This window comes from Drosophila eugracilis, unplaced genomic scaffold (assembly GCF_018153835.1).
Source record: "Drosophila eugracilis isolate 14026-0451.02 unplaced genomic scaffold, ASM1815383v1 contig_90, whole genome shotgun sequence".
NCBI lineage: Eukaryota > Metazoa > Arthropoda > Insecta > Diptera > Drosophilidae > Drosophila > Drosophila eugracilis.
This window is the reverse complement of record NW_024573812.1, coordinates 3,442,383-3,460,122: the sequence shown is the minus strand read 5'-3', so window position 1 is coordinate 3,460,122 and position 17,740 is coordinate 3,442,383. Positions and strand designations below refer to the sequence as shown.

Genomic DNA, 17,740 nt, shown 5'->3' with positions numbered 1-17,740 from the left:
GTAATTGCCGAAACCCGGGATTGAACCGGGGACCTTTAGATCTTCAGTCTAACGCTCTCCCAACTGAGCTATTTCGGCACTTGGGCAACCCGCGTCAAGAGCCAATTTTCACACCAGAACTGGTTTGAGTCTAAGTGTATAAAGAAAATGAACGTGAAATTAAGGGTTGCAAAATACAACATTTTTTAGTAGAGACACACACCTTAATTTTATTCCATACGTGCATACGAATTACTAGCTGTTTTGACACAGAAAAAACATCTGCCGAAATAGCTCAGTTGGGAGAGCGTTAGACTGAAGATCTAAAGGTCCCCGGTTCAATCCCGGGTTTCGGCAATTACTATTTTATTTATTAAATGTAATAAAAGCAAATGAAATACGTATATATATTTTTTTATTTTTGTCTAAAATTAGTCATCATTAGTATTATAGCAAGCCGCCAGTACTTTAAATAATACAAAGTATATATTGTAGTGTATCTAGTTTTACATACGACCTAGAATTAACTAAGAGTGCATGACTATTTATTTTCCGGGGCATGCCCCAAAGTTCTATTAAGAAACATTTCCTTTATACGTATATTAAGTGGGTGTTTAAGGCATCCATATATAGCAGCTCCCTTAAGTATACAAAAGTTTATTGCTTAACTTAGTTTAGCTACGGCTGGCTATGGGTACTGAAAAGTTGGCGACTTTTGAGCCAAGCCAGCAGGCAGTACGATAAATTATAGAGCAGCATTACAACTACGATTCTTTACGCTATTAAGTTACAACTCAAAATCGTTCGCAAATTACTAAAGCTAGTGCACGGATGGATGTTCCAGTCCAGTCCAGTCAGGAGAGCCCGCTCAAAAATCGGGATCATAATCGCGAGAATAACGCGTCCGACTCGCATGATTGTTGTAGCTATACATCTGGTGGGCATCGGCGAAGGCATCCGGATACTGGTGACCGTAAGCCTGCTGGTGCTGCTGTGAGGCCTGGTGGTGGTGGGCGGGATACTGACTGTGGCTACTGTGGTTTCCATGGTGAAGCTGTGGCCTCTTCAGAGAATCACCCTTCTGCGAATAGGTTGGCTGTTGGTCGTAGAAGTAATCCCCGCTGGTGTGTGGATGGCGGGTGGATCGCCAGCTGTCGTAGATATTGGAACTATTGCTGCCGTGCATCGAGTTGGTAAAGCGCTGGAAAAAAGATATAAATGGTTATATTGGTAAATGATTGTTTTGTACTATTATATACCTTCGGCTTTATAGGTTGCTTAGTATCATTCCAGGGATCGTCAATGTTATAGAAATCATCTACGCCATAGTTGTCTGCACCACCCATATGGTTGACCTTCAGCTCGTTTAACATATCATTCGTAAGAGGAATTGGTGTCTTCTTAGCCCTCTTCTGACGATTTAGCAACTGAAAAGAAAAAGTTATGTATGAAATGAAATTTACAAATTTAAAAATGCTTGCCCAAACTTACCACTGTAACTCCAAAGATGACAACAAACACCAGGGAACCAACTCCAATCACAATCACCACAATAGCCCATTGGGGAATGAGCAGATCCTCTTCAGCGAACTCCACATTAGTGTGAACATTTTTGGCTATGACTGCAGTTAAATATATATATTAATTTCAGATGCAATAGAAAGCTAAGATTTTAACTAACCACTAAAATCTGTGGCCACAGGATCAATGATGTATTTGCCCATTTGATAGCTGGCCGTGACTAGCTGTTCTTCCTGTGGTCCCGATACGCTATCGGTCTCATTCTCCTGGGCATCCTTGTCGGGCAAAACGGGTGTGGTTGGCTTTGTAAGCGCATCATGGAACAGCTGTCGGATTTCCAGGGTATCCACATCCTCGGTAATGTTGGCCAGCTCCACATAATAGTCGACCAGTACGCTGCCCTTGCTGAAGCTATCTATACGAACCTTCTTGTACCACTTGTTCAGCTGAGGTGCTCCGGAGTAAACTTCATTAAGCTGCGAGAAAGAAAACATATTAGGGACTGCTTAATCCTTCATTGACCAATTGCCTGTCTACCTGTGCCTCCAGTTCATGGGCTAGATTCTTCCACTCTAGAGTATTGTGATCCAGTAGCTCCGGTTTCCAGGCGACACCATCGATGATCTTGATGGTTGCCGCTAGATCACAGTCGGCGGTGCAGTGCCCCGGTTTGGTGGGTCGTGGAGTAGTCGTTGTGGTTGTGCTTGTCGTAGTGGTGGTGCTGCTTGTGGTAGTACTGGTACCACTGGCGGTAAGAAGATCCTCAAAGTTAATGGTTTGGGCATTCAGCTTGTCTATGGACAGCGGCGTAGTTGGTGGAGTTGGCCAACCTGTGAACTCGGTGGTTGCTCTAGTTGGTGGACCCTTTTTGATCATCACCTGTAGGGGATTTGAGGATTCGGTAGGTCCGCCTTCTGCAGAGGGATGCGGTGTTGTTAGACGGTGGGAACCGACTCTTTTGTGGAAGCCCTTCGGGAATACCACCTTCAAGCCACTTCCACCAGCACTTTCCGTAACAGCTGCTTCCGTGGTGCTGGATGAAATCATCTTTGGCTTATTCGTTGTTGTTGTGGTGGTGGTCGTGGTGGAGGCCGGATGCAGTTTCTTGGACTTGTAGCCAGGTGGTAGCAAGGAGGCTGGAATCTCATCACTAGTATCGCTCTCCGTTTCATTTAGTTTAAATCCAGGAGGTAGCAGGTCTTTCAAGCTGTCTATCTTAATCGGAGTCACTCCTGGAGGCAGCTTGGGTTCCACTTTTGGCTCAGGAGCCTTGTAACCAGGAGGCAACTGGAACGTGCTCAAATCATCGAAAGGTACGGCAACTGGAAGATTTCTGGCAGTGGTCGAAGGAGTGTGAGTGGTAGTATTTGCCTGAGGCTTAGGGGTACTGCTCAATTTGTAGTCCTTGGGCAGCAGCGAAGCCAACTTTTCATCAAACTGTATTTCGCTAAAGAGGCTCTCCAAGCCGGAGGAAGGATTTGGACTGCTCTCATCGGGATTTTCAGTGGTAGTCGTCGTAGTGGTTGTCTTAGGTGGTTTATAACCCTTGGGAAGTAGTCCAGCCAATGCCACATCCTGCACGGTCACTTGACCACTCTTGAAGGATCGACTTATGGTGGAGTTGCGGCCTGGTTTTGGTTTTGATACCTCAGCTGGTGGTGCTTCCGTTGTGGAAGTTGTTGTCGTGATCTTACGATTTTTGTAGCTAGGTCTTGGTTTAAAGCCCACAGGTAGGAGAGTTGCAAGTTCATCCATTTCTCCATCATCAAAGTGCTGAACCTTAACTTTACTGCCACTGCTGGTGGTTCTGGGAGCAGTTGACGTGGTCCTGGGCTGGTACTTCCTGATGTGAGGCACAAATTTTCCGGGCCCTGTTCCAGCGGTAGTACTAGTTGCTGGCGTGGAAGAATCCATCTGGCTGATGATAGGGTACTTGCCAGAGAGTAAGCCACTGGAGAGCTCCGATTGCACGCGGTCCAACTTATCGATGATGCTCTCCGTGGAGGCAGCCACTGGGGGTTGAATGGATGAGCTGGTTTGCACCTCTTCACTGCCTTCCGATTGTTTCTGAGTTGGGGTCTGCTGCTGCTTCGAATGTACCTTCCTCTCCAGTTCAGAGAGTGTCTGCTTGGTCTCCTCTTGCTCGATGGCTGGGAATGGCAGGAACCTTGCTCCATTGATGCTACGACTGGGTTGGATGGAGGCCACAACAACGTAGTTCTCAGTCGTATTTGTGCCCTTCTCCTCTTCTTGGGCTATGGGGGTGGTGGTTTCCAATTTCAGATCAGCATGTGAAGCCTCCTCTTCCTCTTCGAGAGTAATAAAGTTGGAACTGGGAGTTACTGGGGCTGGGACCACTGTGGATCCATTGACGACACTCTTTGTGGTTACCACCGATATGATTTCGCGATCTTCTTCATGCTCGGCACTGGGAGTTGACGGCTTAGAGTCCTGACTTTCCACTTCGCTGGTTGAGTCTTCACTACCTTCTTCATCATCGTATTCGTAATCCTCACCCTCGCCCTCATCATCGTATTGAGACTCGGATTGCTCCTCCGGCTTGTTTACGCTTTGGTTTTCTGATTTTGATGTGCTGTGCTCCTCCTGCTTAGATGTTTTCGTTTCCTCCTGTGTTGACAAGATCTCCTCAACCTTTTTAATCTCCATTTCGTCCTGCTTGGAGGTACTTTCCACTGGCGATTCAGTGGTAGTAGTTTGCTCTTCTACATGGACATCCTCGGTGGATTGGTTCTCCTGTGGAATAATAGTAGTGGCTTCTTCTACAATCTCCTCCTCATGAACTGGTGGTAACGTGGTGATCTCAATCTCATCGTTAGTCACTTCGGAAACATCTGTTTGACTTTCCTCGGTGCTACTGGTGCTGCTTTCGTGATCAATTTCGGAAATGGTAGTGAGTTCAGAGGGCTCTACAGGCAAGGATGCTTCGTTCTTGGCCACTGTCACTGGGGTAACGCTTTCCTCCTGAAGTGGCAGCTTCTCTAAGCTGGATGACTCTGAGTGTTCTTCCGTACCTTCGTCGGACTCCTGTTCATACTGCTCATCGCTGCTCTCCTCATCTTCCTGCTCCTCATCGAGGGCATCCTCCTCCTCTTCTTCAGCGCTTTCGGTGGTACTGGTAGTGCGGGCGGTGGGTCTGGCTGGTAGTTTTAGCCTAGCTGCACTGTAGTTGAAGGGTCTCTTGCTGACCACACTCACTGGTTCGTTGACTTCGCGACTGATGAAGACTGGTCGCCTGGGATTCGGTGACTTTCGGCCAAAACTGGGACGATCCGAGGGCGTGTTTTGGGTGGTTGAAGTGGTGGTGCTAGTGGACTTAGCCCGGTTGCTGCCAAATCGATTGTACCTTTTGCTGCTGACCTCAGCACTGCTTGAAGTTGTGGTTGTGCTGGGTGCAGTGGAGCTGCCAGGCTGATAGCGATTGCGGGGTCTGAAAGGTGTGGCTGCCGGAGTGGCTGGATTTTCCGGAAGAGCCGAAACTGGGGCCTGAGTACGAGTTCGGGTGGGTGAGAATCCACCATTGCCAAATGGACGGCTGCTAGTCACCGGACGCTTTTCGTTCTGCAAGCAAACAGAATTAGGGGTATCATCAATAGAGGAACATTGTTAAGATTTGGGGGAGTTTGTGGAATGGATATACCGTATACCCATATAATATCTTATTGCCAAGAAGCCACAGCTGCAGCTCACCGTTCACAACCTCGACTATCGTCATGGGAAACTGTTACAGTTTCGACATGGAACCGCAATCTCTGCGGTTCGTCTGCTGTCAATTGTCTTGCGTGCGAACTCTTCTCAACCGCCGTGCCATTCAAGTGATTCTCAAATTTGTCTAAAGCGTTTTGTGCAAATTTCCAGATGCTACCCAAAACCTCCCCGTCCCCACACCCGTTCATCCATAATTTATGCGCTCGTATTTATTTAATTTTTATGTGAAGGCAACCTCGCAACTGTCAAAGTTAGGAGATTCGCCTCAGCAGGTTGCCAAATCTGTTGCACGGTGAAAAATAAAAACATTTTTCGCCCCTTGATAGGTGTTTGTATTCGGTTTTTTAAGCCAAATGTTAAATACCTGAGAAAAACTCTTAGTAAAATCGAAATAATTTATATTTTAAATAGTTTTTATTATGTTTGGCTGGCAACATAGGAACATCAATCTTTTCTTTACGTGGGTTATCGGTAGAGCCATGAAGACGATTGGAGATTGGCATTGGTTGGCAGGTGGAGAATGGCTCGAGAAAATGAATCTGTTAACCACCACCAGACATGATCTCAAAAGTAATGCCAACTAATGAGTTTCGAGCGCCCACTAGCAATTGTTATTATGGCCGATTAATCGTGAGCTGATTTGATATTTAAGCCGGCATCAATCAAGGCAGCACTTTCGCCCGCGAATGGGCCAACAAATTGCAGCAATTAACTTGAGAAATTTGTGTGGGCAAAACGAGAAAACGGAAAAGGAAATCAAAGCGAGAAACTCTTCCGCTCTGACATTTCAATTATGAGTTCGAATGAGTTTCGAACTAAAATAAATATATATAAATATTGGCTACTTGAAAACATGCAAGTTAAACGTAAAGCAAACACTTGCAACTCGAACTTGGCTTAAAAAATCAACAAAAATGGCCGAAGAGCGGCTGATAATTCGAACATGATTTATGAGCGAAGTTCGTTTGTTGGCCAAAACGTTAAGCAAATAACAATAAAAAATGTGGAGCATGAAATGCAATCGGGTGAAAGGTAAAATATTTTTGCCACAATTCGATTTGGCCTTTTTCTGCGGCTTTGTATGTTTTTTTTTTGTATTCATGTTTGAAATTTAAACAGCCAAAACTAGAGTTCGCGTGGCTCGGAACTGGTTCTGTAAAGTTTGGCTACTTCAAGTAGTAAACAAAAAAAAAAAAAAAAAAAAAGAAACGCCGCAAAACATTTACTGTTTGGAAGTCACGTAAGACTCCCGACTCCCCGAAACCGAAAAAAAAAAAAAAAAAAAAATTGATATTGGCCAAAATCAGAGCAGAGCCAATTGTTTTGTTAACTTGTTATGCAATGCCAAAGCGAAATTGTTTTGCCTGAGTTCGAGTGCTTCTTGTTATGCCAATTGAGATTGGTTTTCTGTCGCTTTTACTTTCTGCGATCCGCGATCTGCGATCTGCACTCTCCATCTCGAAGTACACAGTAAACAAATAAGTTCGATAACAAAACAAATTGCGTAGCTAAAATAAATATTTAACTTTCTTGTACAACTTTGATAAGTCAATTAATGATTATTTTTACTTTAACTTACGCTATTTGTATTACCTTTGGCCAAGTTCCACTACTATATATTAACTACTTAAATTCCATTAAATATCATATCTTAGTTCTATCTGTATCGATTTCGATTTCCTTACCCCAGATTCGCTGAAGTGGGCCAGAAACTGCGTCTGCTGGTGGGGCACATTGATGCGCTGCGTCTGCGGCTGGAATCCACCGTTCAGACTATTTCCCGATCCATTCCGTATTGCCTTGGAGCGTGTGAAGCCGTTGGTCACCGATGCGGACGTTGCACCAGATACCCCTCCCGTCGATGCCGCTGGCCCCGCCCCTGCTGGCACTCCAAAGGGGCGTGGCGAGATATCGTAATAGTCCGTCTGGCGACTCGGTTTCTGTGGCCAAAATAAAAAGCAAGAAAAAACATCATCATGATAGGCTTTTAATGGTACTATGGCAAAGCAGGTTAATTAGTTTTTTGTTTTGGGGCTTTTTGTCAAATGATATAAATGGTCTGATAAATAATGGATTAGGGCTTCCAGCAGAATGGGTCTATAATTAAAGGTAATATGGGAATATACATCATCGTTCTTCATTTAAGGATTTTCTACTTTGGGTTATTGAACTGGTTGTTTGCCCGTCATTAAGAGGTGCCACACATTAATCTTCTCTGGAAGAATCTCAGCTTCTGGTTCTTGAACTTTTTATTATGATAATCTGAGATATATTTTTAAACATGCCCAAGCTGCTATTGATTGACCTTTCTTTGAGATCATTATCAAGTAAAGTTATACCTATAATGTTTATATTAAGGTAAACATTTGCCCAGTTTGCAAAGTTTCAAAACAAATAAATTGGAAAGTACCTAGAAAGTAATTTACATATTCCCAAATTGAATCATCTTCTGAATTCTTTTATGAATCATTGTGAATTTGGTAGGTATTTACCAACTTCTTTAGTCACCGCTATATGCAAATCATCTGTCAGGGTTCGTTTTAAACCAAACCCAATAAAAAATAACCCACTTAGTGATTTTCCCATCGAATAAAAGAGGAATGTACCTATCAATTATACAGACAACTTTTATCCTCCCAAACTTAGAGCTGACAAAAACTGACGGCGATCGAGACCTTAAATTGATACCATATAAGTCCGCTTAAGTGACAGAACTATCATAAGCAGGGTCTTAAGATGACAAAGTCCATAATCTAGGCCAAGTAGGGGCACTTGGGTGTTCAGCAGAGATCAGGCAGACCCTTCTCAAGCACCTTCAACGTGTTACAGACAATGCCACTGAGCTCTAGACGGAGTTTTTCTTTTTTTTTTTTTTTCTAAGAAATCAACATCGAAAGCTGCAACAAACAATGGAAATCGATTGAAAATGTTTGATTGAAGTGTATCAAGGTCGTTCGAAACGATATCCAGCGACTCACTAATTATCCAGTCGCAGGCCAAAATCTAAAATCCGAATTGCCGCCAGTTTCGCCTCCAATTCGAGTACTTGTTGTTATGCATTATTATTATTGGTATTGTTTGGGTTTGGATTGCCTGTTGGCTTTTTGAAAGTGTACAGCGGGGCCATTTCGGCTGCATTGGCTCTAAAGGTTTTGCTCTGTTAAGCAAATTGCATACAAAACGCGAGTTTTGTTGCTAAAAGGTGCATTTCAATGCATTTATTTTTCCGCTTCTTGGCGGAGCGGTTTACGCATCACAAACTTCACGTTTCCCCTTCAACACTGATCTGCTTCTTTTCAATCTAGGGAGCCCCAGATTTTCTCTCGAGAAAGAAATGCGGTCTCTGGTCGATGGACTTACTCTGATTAACAGTCATTAAATGGGCGGCTTTACTAATGGCAACACCTTCTCATTGGTACAGAGAAAAAATTGGTTTGCTGTTATGAGGTCTAAGTAATGGTTAAACTTAGATTAAAATCTAAATATATTAATGTTTATTTATAGTTAAATTATCTAGAAACATGTTTAGATTTCAGTCTAAAACCAAACCTTTTACTTTTAAAACCTTTTCTATTCTTTTACTGTTTCAAAGTTAAAATCTTAAAATTTTCCAGATCTTCTTTTAATTTGCCATAAGTGAAGGTATGAACATATTTCTTTCAGTTTATGTTATTGTTTATATGCTCTGATATGCTCTCATATCTCAATTTCACTGCTCCATTGTCAACAGTTGGACCTGGCTTTGTGTGTTAGTCGGTGAGTGGCGGTGAAGAAAGCGATAGCCAGTCGGTGGGGAAATTAAAAAACAAACGTTTCTAAGACATTTGTCAATATGGATAGCATAATGAAACTATGAAAGCTTCGCTCACGTCTTTTGAAAGCTGTTAAGCTGAGGAAGAGGGTTATTGCACCGCCACTCGTTATTACAACGCACTTTCCCCTTAGACCAACACACTCCACTTGGCCAATCAGCCGCCATTCAAACAAATCACAATTTTCCATTATGTTTTATGATGTGATCTCATAAGAAGAGGTGGATGGAGACAGACTTAAAGTCACCCAAAGGATCAGTTCGGTAGCCCTGCTCCTTTATCCAACGGCAGCTGTCATCATTTATCATTTGAAGAGCAGCAGCCCGTGGGTTCTTGAGGGCTACCACATCTGGACTTGAGCCAAGTTAATTGAGTTTTTCTTTGGCTCATAAAGAAGTCAGTTCCATTAGGTAAAGTGGAAAGAAAACGAAATCAGCGCCACAATGCGATTGGAGCAGTTACAGATTGTGTATTGCAGCTTGGGACTGGCATTGATGGTGCAGCAAGAAGACCCCTTGCTGTGAGGCAGCACCTCTCTCCGCCCCTTGATGATGCCCACCAAGTGCATTTCAATTAGGGCCAAAGATGCAAGCGGCAGGCAAAGTGCGTGCTCATCGCATTTCTGGCATGGCCATAAACAATATGAATTTACACTTTTTTCAATTAAGAAACAACTTGGATTCACCACCCTCCACCTCCTCGCGTGGCTTTGAATATCCAGTGATTACTCACGCATACATTCGTTGATATGCAGAAGCCGATTCGCTTTGTTTGACTTTGGTCAAGTGAAAGTACGTCCGACCAACGAAATGACCAGCCTGCAGTTGCCGACATTTCGTTCACGCATATATTTTTTATATCTATAATTTGATTGTAGTTTTATGTTGTGGGTTTATTTCTTTTTGACGAGCTAGCGTGCAGCCTACGGATATTTAAAGACTAACTAACAGTATTTGACAGTCGCGTGCCATAGAAATAAGTTAAGCATACAAGATGTGATAGGTGAAAGATGGAAGAGAAAGGCTTAGCTTTGAATATTATATGCTAAATTTTAAAAAATAAACGGAGAAGAAATGAAGACAAGGCATGTTTAAGTATTAAATCTATCGTGATTCGAAACAATTAGCATCATTTAATTACATTTAAACATTGCACTAAATGAATAATGAACTTAAAGATCCCTTGGCCAAATATATCCTGCCTTTCGTGTCACGCTATCATCTCAACTGCAAAATGCAATTTAAATTCCGGCCTGCAATTTTGGCCAGCGAACTAAATCAAATTTCATATGTGGTATGTGGAAATCCTTTGGCGTTTTGCATTCGATTTGATTTCGTTTTTGGCGTTGATTGACTGGCGTGCCTAGAGCCCACAAAAACCAAGAAAACGAACCGAAAAAAGACCACTTAATTGCCTAGAGCAGAGCTGCTTGAACGCCCACTCGCCGAATAAGGAAACGTAATGGGGAAATAATTGAATTTGAATTTGAATTTGGTGCAACCAAAAAAAAACAAAAACAAAACTTACCGCAAACTGGGAACTGCCGCCGAGGTATTGAGTTCCGAATTGCGAACTGGCCGCTGGTGATTGTTTGGCATTTTCGTTGGCTATGAACAGGAGCTGTTCCTGGTAGGAGCCCGGTGATGGTGCAAATCCGCCGGAACTGGCACGGAAACCACTCAACGATTGCGGCTGCTGGCGCGGAAAGGAACCAGATGATGGCACAAATCGATTTTGTGATGGGAAATAGTAGCTGGAAGTATCTGAAGGTCATAGAGTTATTAGTCAAAAGCGTAAATGTGTCAACAATCAATTAATTTGTTCATTTCAGCGCCTCCGGCATCGTTTAGCCATGAAACGCGCCGCAGACCCAAAAATCCAAAAATCATTGCTCTTAATTGCGCGAAATGTGTAATAAATAAATAAATAAATAAATAAAAGCCTCCAGCGGGCACCAAATAAATTATTTTATTTATTTTTTTGGGTCAAATATTTGTCACAGCAAGGACAGTGGTCTCAGAATTGATTTTTATGAGGATAAAAAAGCCATTTCTGCTTGCCTTACCAAATTTGTCTGTTAAAATGGTTATAAATTTGCTCAAATAAATAAATAACTTAATTGGGAATAAATATAACCTTTTAACTTTCAGGTAAATTATTTCACCATTGACCCACTGTGCCTGTCAAAAAATATTTTACCACTTTTTTCACCATACATTTGTCAAACAAAAGTGAATGTGAAACAAGTGACTGTGATGCTGCGTTTGGCTGAAAATTCCCTCAGGTACTTACTAGTAGGTGGCGGATTTTTCGATTTTTAACACAAAAAAATTCACAAAGTTCAATCAGGGAACCTTAAACTGTGTTACTTCGATTTCCCCATAAATATCCCATAATAATAGCTTATTATATTTTGAAGATATTCAAGATAGTTAAGCTAATAATACCCCATTAAATTGTTCAACTTTAAGACTTGTTTGTCCCATTTTTCATGTTTACTTTGCAACATCTTTGGCGGCTTATTTTTGCTCAATTTTGTTTTTATTTTTTTTACTTAAGATTATAAATGATTGGAAAACGAAAGTGTAGCAAAACTGCAAGCGAAGATATTAAGATGGTTATTAGTTGAATTGGCGAAATATTTCGTGTGGAATAAGTCCATTAAAATGGAGAATAGACCGGGTAATGTAGTCACCCAAGTCGAAGCTAAAGTTGCATGCGTCACAATCCTGACTCTTTGACCCACAATGTCTTGCCTAAAAAATAAGCAAACAAGAAAATGCAGTCGAACCACGCAAACTTCAGTATTTCCCCCTCCTGTGTCGACAGATTTTCAAGTCGCTAATTGAAAATTGAAATATCATATGGCCGCAGTATTTCAAACGAAATTGCACGGCCGCAGCAGCGATTCATTGAAAATTTTATCAGACGAATTTATGCAAGAGCCTCGAGCTGGAGATTTATTTTTTTCTTTGGTTTTTGGAGTGGGGACAACGCCCACCATCGATTCAAGTTGAATTTATCTGGCACTCTTGGGCTTCACACCTTGTTTTTACCTGAAACGCTTTTAACTGCAAGTAATTGCCGTTTATTATCGCATCTAAGAACGCGCCGAGGCGTCGCATGTCTCGCACATTTGTTTGCCGTGAGTTGTCGAAATGACTGACTGGAGATTAGTTTAGGGTTTGATTAATGGCCCAGGGATCTGTCAGTACAAATATACCCAAAAATTTTGTATGCCAAGGCAGTTGCAGCAGCCCATTCGAGTGTTGATTTCAAGCTGTTGAAACACGCCCACTTCCGTTGTAGTTGCTCTTGGCGCTGGATAAATGCACAAGTTGTCAATAAATTGACTGCAAATGAGGTTTAAATTAATTATATACTAATATTCTGGGAAATAAAATAAATATGGATTCTTATTGAAGAAATTTTACATTGATTTTACACTCAATTTGCTTCTCTATACACTGCTTGCTAGTCTGCTTGACCACTGCTTGTCATGGCTAGGGTTTCATTTTAGCTCTTATAGAATGGGAACCGCCGATGGTGCTGCGGTTAAGGTTCTCCTATTGTTCTTACACGACACTTCGGTCGCGAGTTCGAGTCCGCTCCCATAACACAAAATATAAATATAAAATTTTTCCTTCTGCTTTGGTGCAAGGGTGGTTACCATTTCCAGCGTAACTCGCTCTAATCTGCAAAAGGTAGATAAAATCGTTCATCTTCCATCGCCGTTGACGCTGCACTAGTGTTCCATGTAATCTAAGTGGGCATTGCAGTTTGAAATGTGGGTGAATACACTTCTTTTTGGTGGTCTTTTCTTGGAGGAACAACTCATTAGCATGCTATGCGTACTTGACCTAAAATCGAAAAACTATCAAAATAAATTCAAATATGCCGATTCGATGTCGTGACATACTTGTCTATTTCTGGACAGAATTTTACGAGACGTCGGCAACCTTCAGGCTCTTGTCACATAAATAAAGCCTATCGATCGCAATTGGAATTTATTGTTATTGTGCTTTGAGGATTCGATATGTGAACTGAATTTATGATAATCCGTTAGTCAGAAAATAATATAACTAATACGTAGATGTTATTCATAAATTATTTTTATTATATCTGAAATTTATACAAATTTTGGAAATTTTTAAAATTCCCATTGCTCTTGATACAAAGTTGATGCAAATTACGAAAGATGCATTGCCAAAGATCATCTAGTACGAGTTTACTTTTTCTTCTGGCCATAAGGAATATATTTTGGCAAAGACTTCGAACGATTTTCCCTCTTCTTCCGAGGACCGGGCATAGGTGTAGGACGTCGGGCCATCTTTTTGGATCGAACTAGTCTTAAAGAGGATTCCACCAATATGACATTTCGTTTAGGTTTCATTTTATTACTGCGCTTGATGCCATCCCCTAGTAGCTTACCTTTCGATTTCTTCTTAAGTGCGATCTCCTGCGACATCAGGTCTCTCGAATAAATTTGATACTGGACTTTTAATGCAGGGTCCAGTTTCTGCCATTCCTTAGTGGACTTCTTCCGGAGATTCTCTATGGCCTTGGCCCCTACAGGATTTATATCATACCATAACATATAATCCTTAAGGAAGAGCCTGAAGGGATGATAGAGTGTCCTGTCAATAGCCATTGCTGTCGTCTTATAATTTGCAGATTGGTTAAGTATATTTCTCGAACGGGTCAAGATTTCTTTATTTTTTGATATTTTTGCTTACTGAAAATTTTTTCACAAATAATTTGGAATTCGAATACGTGTTCGTTCGTTGGGGGATAGATCTGTAATGGCCTTTGTTCAAAGGTCTCGTTACGACAATCACATTGAAAGAAAAGGCAATGCCAACTACTACAATAGCTTTAAAGTCCTTTTCAACTTAGCCGCCCTGTCAACTGGTTCTAACTCAGCTAAGGTGGCTCTCAAACTGTCGTCTGCATTTGGCATTTGGCAAAACTAAAAAAAAAACCTAAAAAAAAAAAAACAGGAAAATGGCCGAAACAATGGGGCCGCAAACGATCGAGGGGCGTTGTGTGGGCCGAGCGGTTCAATGCAATACCATTTACAGCCGGCGATCGGTGATCGGTAATCGGTACCCAGACTGGTCACGTCAAGTGCTATTCCCCCAGCACAGTGCTTTATGGTTGCATTCTGGCTGGGATTGCTAATAAAATGTTGATTTACAAAAAGCCAATAGTTGCTTAAAGCTAAAAAGTTATACTAGTTTATATAGTCTTGCACTGCTTGAACATGCTCGTGTCTATTTCTTTATTACGCCTATGAAGGTTTTTACCTTCTCAGCATTACAACTATAAGTGATATATTGCTATTTTTTCGAATTAGCCTACTTGTCTTAGTAGCTTATATTTGAAATGTGTTAAATAAGATTTGGAATCTACTTGGCTTTGCAATCGATTTATCTTTTGAGAAGTCTAAGAACTGTAACTATTTTTACTGAATTCTGACACATCAGTTGGTACTTTTTGGCTAATTTCAACTACTTCACATGGATTTGATTAGATTTTAATTAAATAATTTAACTAACCCACGACCACTGTGGCATATTGAACTCCTCTGCTTGACATTTACAGTTTTGCAGCAAAGAATTTGAAATTTGCACGGCATTATAGCTGCTGGTTTCGCCGATCTCAAAGCCCCCCCGCACACATCTTGGCTGACTTGGCTTTATAGATAGAGCTTGAGAGAAGCCGGCTAATTACGATAGTGACAATAGACCGGGCATTTTCAGATTCATTATATCGCACTGGGCTGGGCTGGTGCAACAAATTGCGAAAATAAAAGCATGAAATCTTGCAGCCTCTTCTTCATTTGTATTTTGATTTCTTTTTTTGGTATTCGCCCCGTTTTTTGTTTTGTGCGAAATGTCAAGACATGGCGCAAATACTTCACCAGAAGTGCAACAAATGACAGCAGAAACAAGTTGAACTTTACGTTTTTCTTAACTTTAATCAAGTTTCTTGGCTGGCCGCTCTCTGCGATGCATTCGCTATTGTTGTTGTTTTGCTTATTGTTAAAGCGGCTTCTTCGTTTTTTTTTTTGTTTATTTATTGAAGGTCGTCGCCTTTGCCTGAAGTTTTTGAATGAAGCTTAACATTTTGAAAGTTTCACTGCCTTAAAGATAGTTTTAGAGGCACTGTTTCACTGCCTGTTTAAACAGAAAGAACATGATTTCGTAAGCTGAACTCGCCCATAGAAATACTTCTTAAAATGACTCAATAAAATCCCACATTTTTATCATGCCTCTCATCAGAGGTAATCAAAGTCATAAACTAAGATACTCCCACACCCATTTGCCAGATAGTTAAAACTATATTTGCTTAGGCCTAGGTAAGCCCCATAAATACTTAGATGTTTGGCCAGGCAGAACTCATTTCCTACTAGATCTGACATCATATACCCGCGCCCAGTTCAGTAAACCCCATATTATTACTTCTATTATGCTTCTTTTTGTTTGACAAAATTTCATTTAATTTACTCACTTTTAATGGACTTCGGCGAACTGATCAGAACCAGCTCGAAAGATAACAAAAATATAATCATAAAAAACAACAAACAAAATTGAAAATGGAGACTGAAGGCTGGAAACGAGAACAATAAGCTTCCGACTCCAATGGCGATAATATCAAAGACAAATAAACCTGAGAAATCTTTCAAGAAGTGGACAGAGTTCTTTCTGCCGCGATTCGCTAATTAGAAAATAATGGCCAAAAGGCCCAAGGTCAGATTGGCGAGATGAAAGTGAGTCAGTTGAGAGATTATTAGCACTAATGGGTTAACTTAACAGCCTCACCCACTCGACAAGTTTGTCGCCTAAGTCTTTTGTTCAACATCTTGAAATTATACAATTTTCAAGTTTGTCGCCGAAGTCTTTTGTTTACTTTCTTGAGATCATAGAATTTGCACATGATTTCTGCTTCATCGCCATGGCTTACATCATTTGAGGCGTTTGCCCAACTCGTGCACATTCCGATTTAGTTTTTAATTATATTTACTAATACTCCACTGCCAGTTGGTTAATTACATATGCAAACTTGTTACACAAAGTAAGCCAAATGCGAGCAGTGAGCAGCGCAACCGAAAGAAAAACAACTGCAAAAACCAAAACAAAGAAAACTGTTGCAAGGCGACTCGGCCAACAGCTCTCCAGCTGGCTGCCTTTTATTGTTGGCCAAACATTCAAGATTGGAGCACTGGGCGGGGGGGCACCCACTGGGCTGGCCAACTGTGTGTGTGTGTGTATGGTAAGCTGGTGGTGGCTAGTGGCAAGTAGCAAGTAGCAGAATGGCAGAATGCAAAACTTCAAATAGTTTGTCAGCAAATAAACAAATTTCACATCTACTCTTTGTCGGAGAAATAGGAAAATATTTGTTGAGGCAGCCCCCGATGTTTGTGTTTCGATAAGTGGCTAACAAACAGAAACGAGTGAGTAAATATAAACTGTTAAAGACTTAGGAAGGAGCTTAAGTGATTAATATCGCTGAAACAACAGTAGGAAGTTGTTTAAATGGAGGTTAGTAAGATCGATTAAGATTTGAAATAGGAAGAGTTTAGACAAGAATTTGAACTGCTGATACATTCTTTGATTCATTCTCTAAGATTGCCTCAGATATTCTGATATGTTGATAAAAGTATAAAAAAATATTTATACGATTTATTAAACTATTCCAAAGATCGAAGGAAATCCAAAAACAATCCCCAGGCTTACATTGCAAACACAAAACCACAATCGTTAATCATTGCAACTAACATGACAGAACCCTTTAATTAAACACCTAACTCAGAGCGAGTGTAGAGGAAGTGAGTCGAAGATATGTCACTGTGGGGAATGCGGCTCTGTCGACAAAGGCCAGTTGACACCGGGAAAGAAATCAAAAGGCAGCTCCACACCCTCAAAGCTGAAGGCAAGTGTCGGCTTGTAATTGGCTAGCGGGCAGCGATAGAACGAAGAAACCATTCCACACCCCCGCCGAAGTACAGGCAAATTAAATACAATTAAGGCAGAAATAACTGCCAAGCCATAAACAGGTTCTGGCCGGGATTAGAATGTGGCTCTGGTGGTTCTATAGCTCTGTTCTTTGTGCGGGTGTTGGCCAAGTTTCATTCCACAACCGAGGGACAGTCGCATTCTAATGGCAATGTCCTTGGCTGGGGGTTGTGTGCATAAAATGATTGATTGGAATTTTCGCTTTTTCGTTGGCCAACAACAGCAGGCGGATATTGTTTGTGTGGAGTCGGAGTCGGAAATGGAGCTCTCTCACAAAAGCATACATAAATCAATTATGAAAACCAGAAAATGAACGAGCAGGCCATTTAAACTGGTTTCAAATACTTTTCACAGTTTGCTTTATCTTTCCCTTTTTTTTTTTTTTGTGTTTTTCTAGCTTTTCTGCCAGTTTGTTAGCCATTTGCATAAACAGTGCAACTTGTAGAGCAATTATACGCAAATTTTGGTCATTGGGCGAACAGGTTAGTCTCTGGTGAATGCAAAACTATGGCACTAAACTGGGTAACTGTAACTAATGCAGACTCAAGAGCTCTTTGAAAATGTTAGCAGGTGCCAGTGCCAGTGCCCGTTTGCCTATCTTGTTCACATCTCGGATCATATTCGGGTTATATAAATTAAAAGTCCATTCCCCGCCGCTTGGTGTCACTTTCCCACCCCTTCCGC

General features: G+C 41.4%; 2 protein-coding genes and 2 non-coding genes across 9 annotated transcripts in view; 1 reads left to right on the top strand and 3 right to left on the bottom strand.

Moving 5' to 3' along the window:
* Nucleotides 1-5: 5 nt before the first annotated feature.
* On the bottom strand, nt 6-78 carry Trnaf-gaa. Its single transcript has one exon. It is a non-coding gene; the product is annotated as a tRNA-Phe (tRNA).
* Nucleotides 79-263: 185 nt separating this feature from the next.
* On the top strand, nt 264-336 carry Trnaf-gaa. The gene has a single exon. It is a non-coding gene; the product is annotated as a tRNA-Phe (tRNA).
* A 41-nt stretch (nt 337-377) lies between these two features.
* Nucleotides 378-17,740, bottom strand: part of LOC108112752 (flocculation protein FLO11) — a 35,849-nt gene continuing 18,486 nt past the window's right edge. For all 5 annotated transcript variants that reach the window (XM_017223001.2, XM_017222999.2, XM_017223002.2 and 2 more), the window contains 7 exons: nt 10,566-10,801; nt 6,912-7,166; nt 2,038-5,079; nt 1,661-1,976; nt 1,471-1,601; nt 1,239-1,406; nt 378-1,180 (listed from right to left, as the gene is read on the bottom strand). In XM_017223001.2, coding sequence (XP_017078490.1) covers nt 848-1,180; nt 1,239-1,406; nt 1,471-1,601; nt 1,661-1,976; nt 2,038-5,079; nt 6,912-7,166; nt 10,566-10,801 — 4,481 coding nt within the window. In that variant the 3' untranslated portion in view covers nt 378-847. The remainder of the gene's footprint in view (nt 1,181-1,238; nt 1,407-1,470; nt 1,602-1,660; nt 1,977-2,037; nt 5,080-6,911; nt 7,167-10,565; nt 10,802-17,740) is intronic.
* On the bottom strand, nt 13,133-13,982 carry LOC108112754. Of its 2 annotated transcripts, none has more exons than XM_017223005.2 (2): nt 13,470-13,982; nt 13,133-13,382 (listed from the first exon to the last, which is right to left on the bottom strand). In XM_017223005.2, exons 1-2 carry the CDS (start codon nt 13,687-13,689, stop codon nt 13,267-13,269), a joined length of 336 nt encoding a protein of 111 aa, XP_017078494.1. In that variant the 5' UTR covers nt 13,690-13,982; the 3' UTR covers nt 13,133-13,266. The 2 variants fall into 2 exon arrangements, with proteins under 2 accessions (XP_017078494.1, XP_017078496.1); XM_017223007.2 differs by having other exon boundaries at nt 13,133-13,387; nt 13,470-13,850.

What these genes read in the sequence shown, in the direction of transcription:
- LOC108112754 (XM_017223005.2), bottom strand. Translation starts at nt 13,689, where the DNA reads ATGGCTATTGACAGGACACTCTATCATCCCTTCAGGCTCTTCCTTAAG. An exon ending in ACTTAAGAAGAAATCGAAAG is followed by an intron (nt 13,383 to 13,469) that starts GTAAGCTACTAG and finishes CTTTAAGACTAG; the next exon opens with TTCGATCCAAAAAGATGGCC.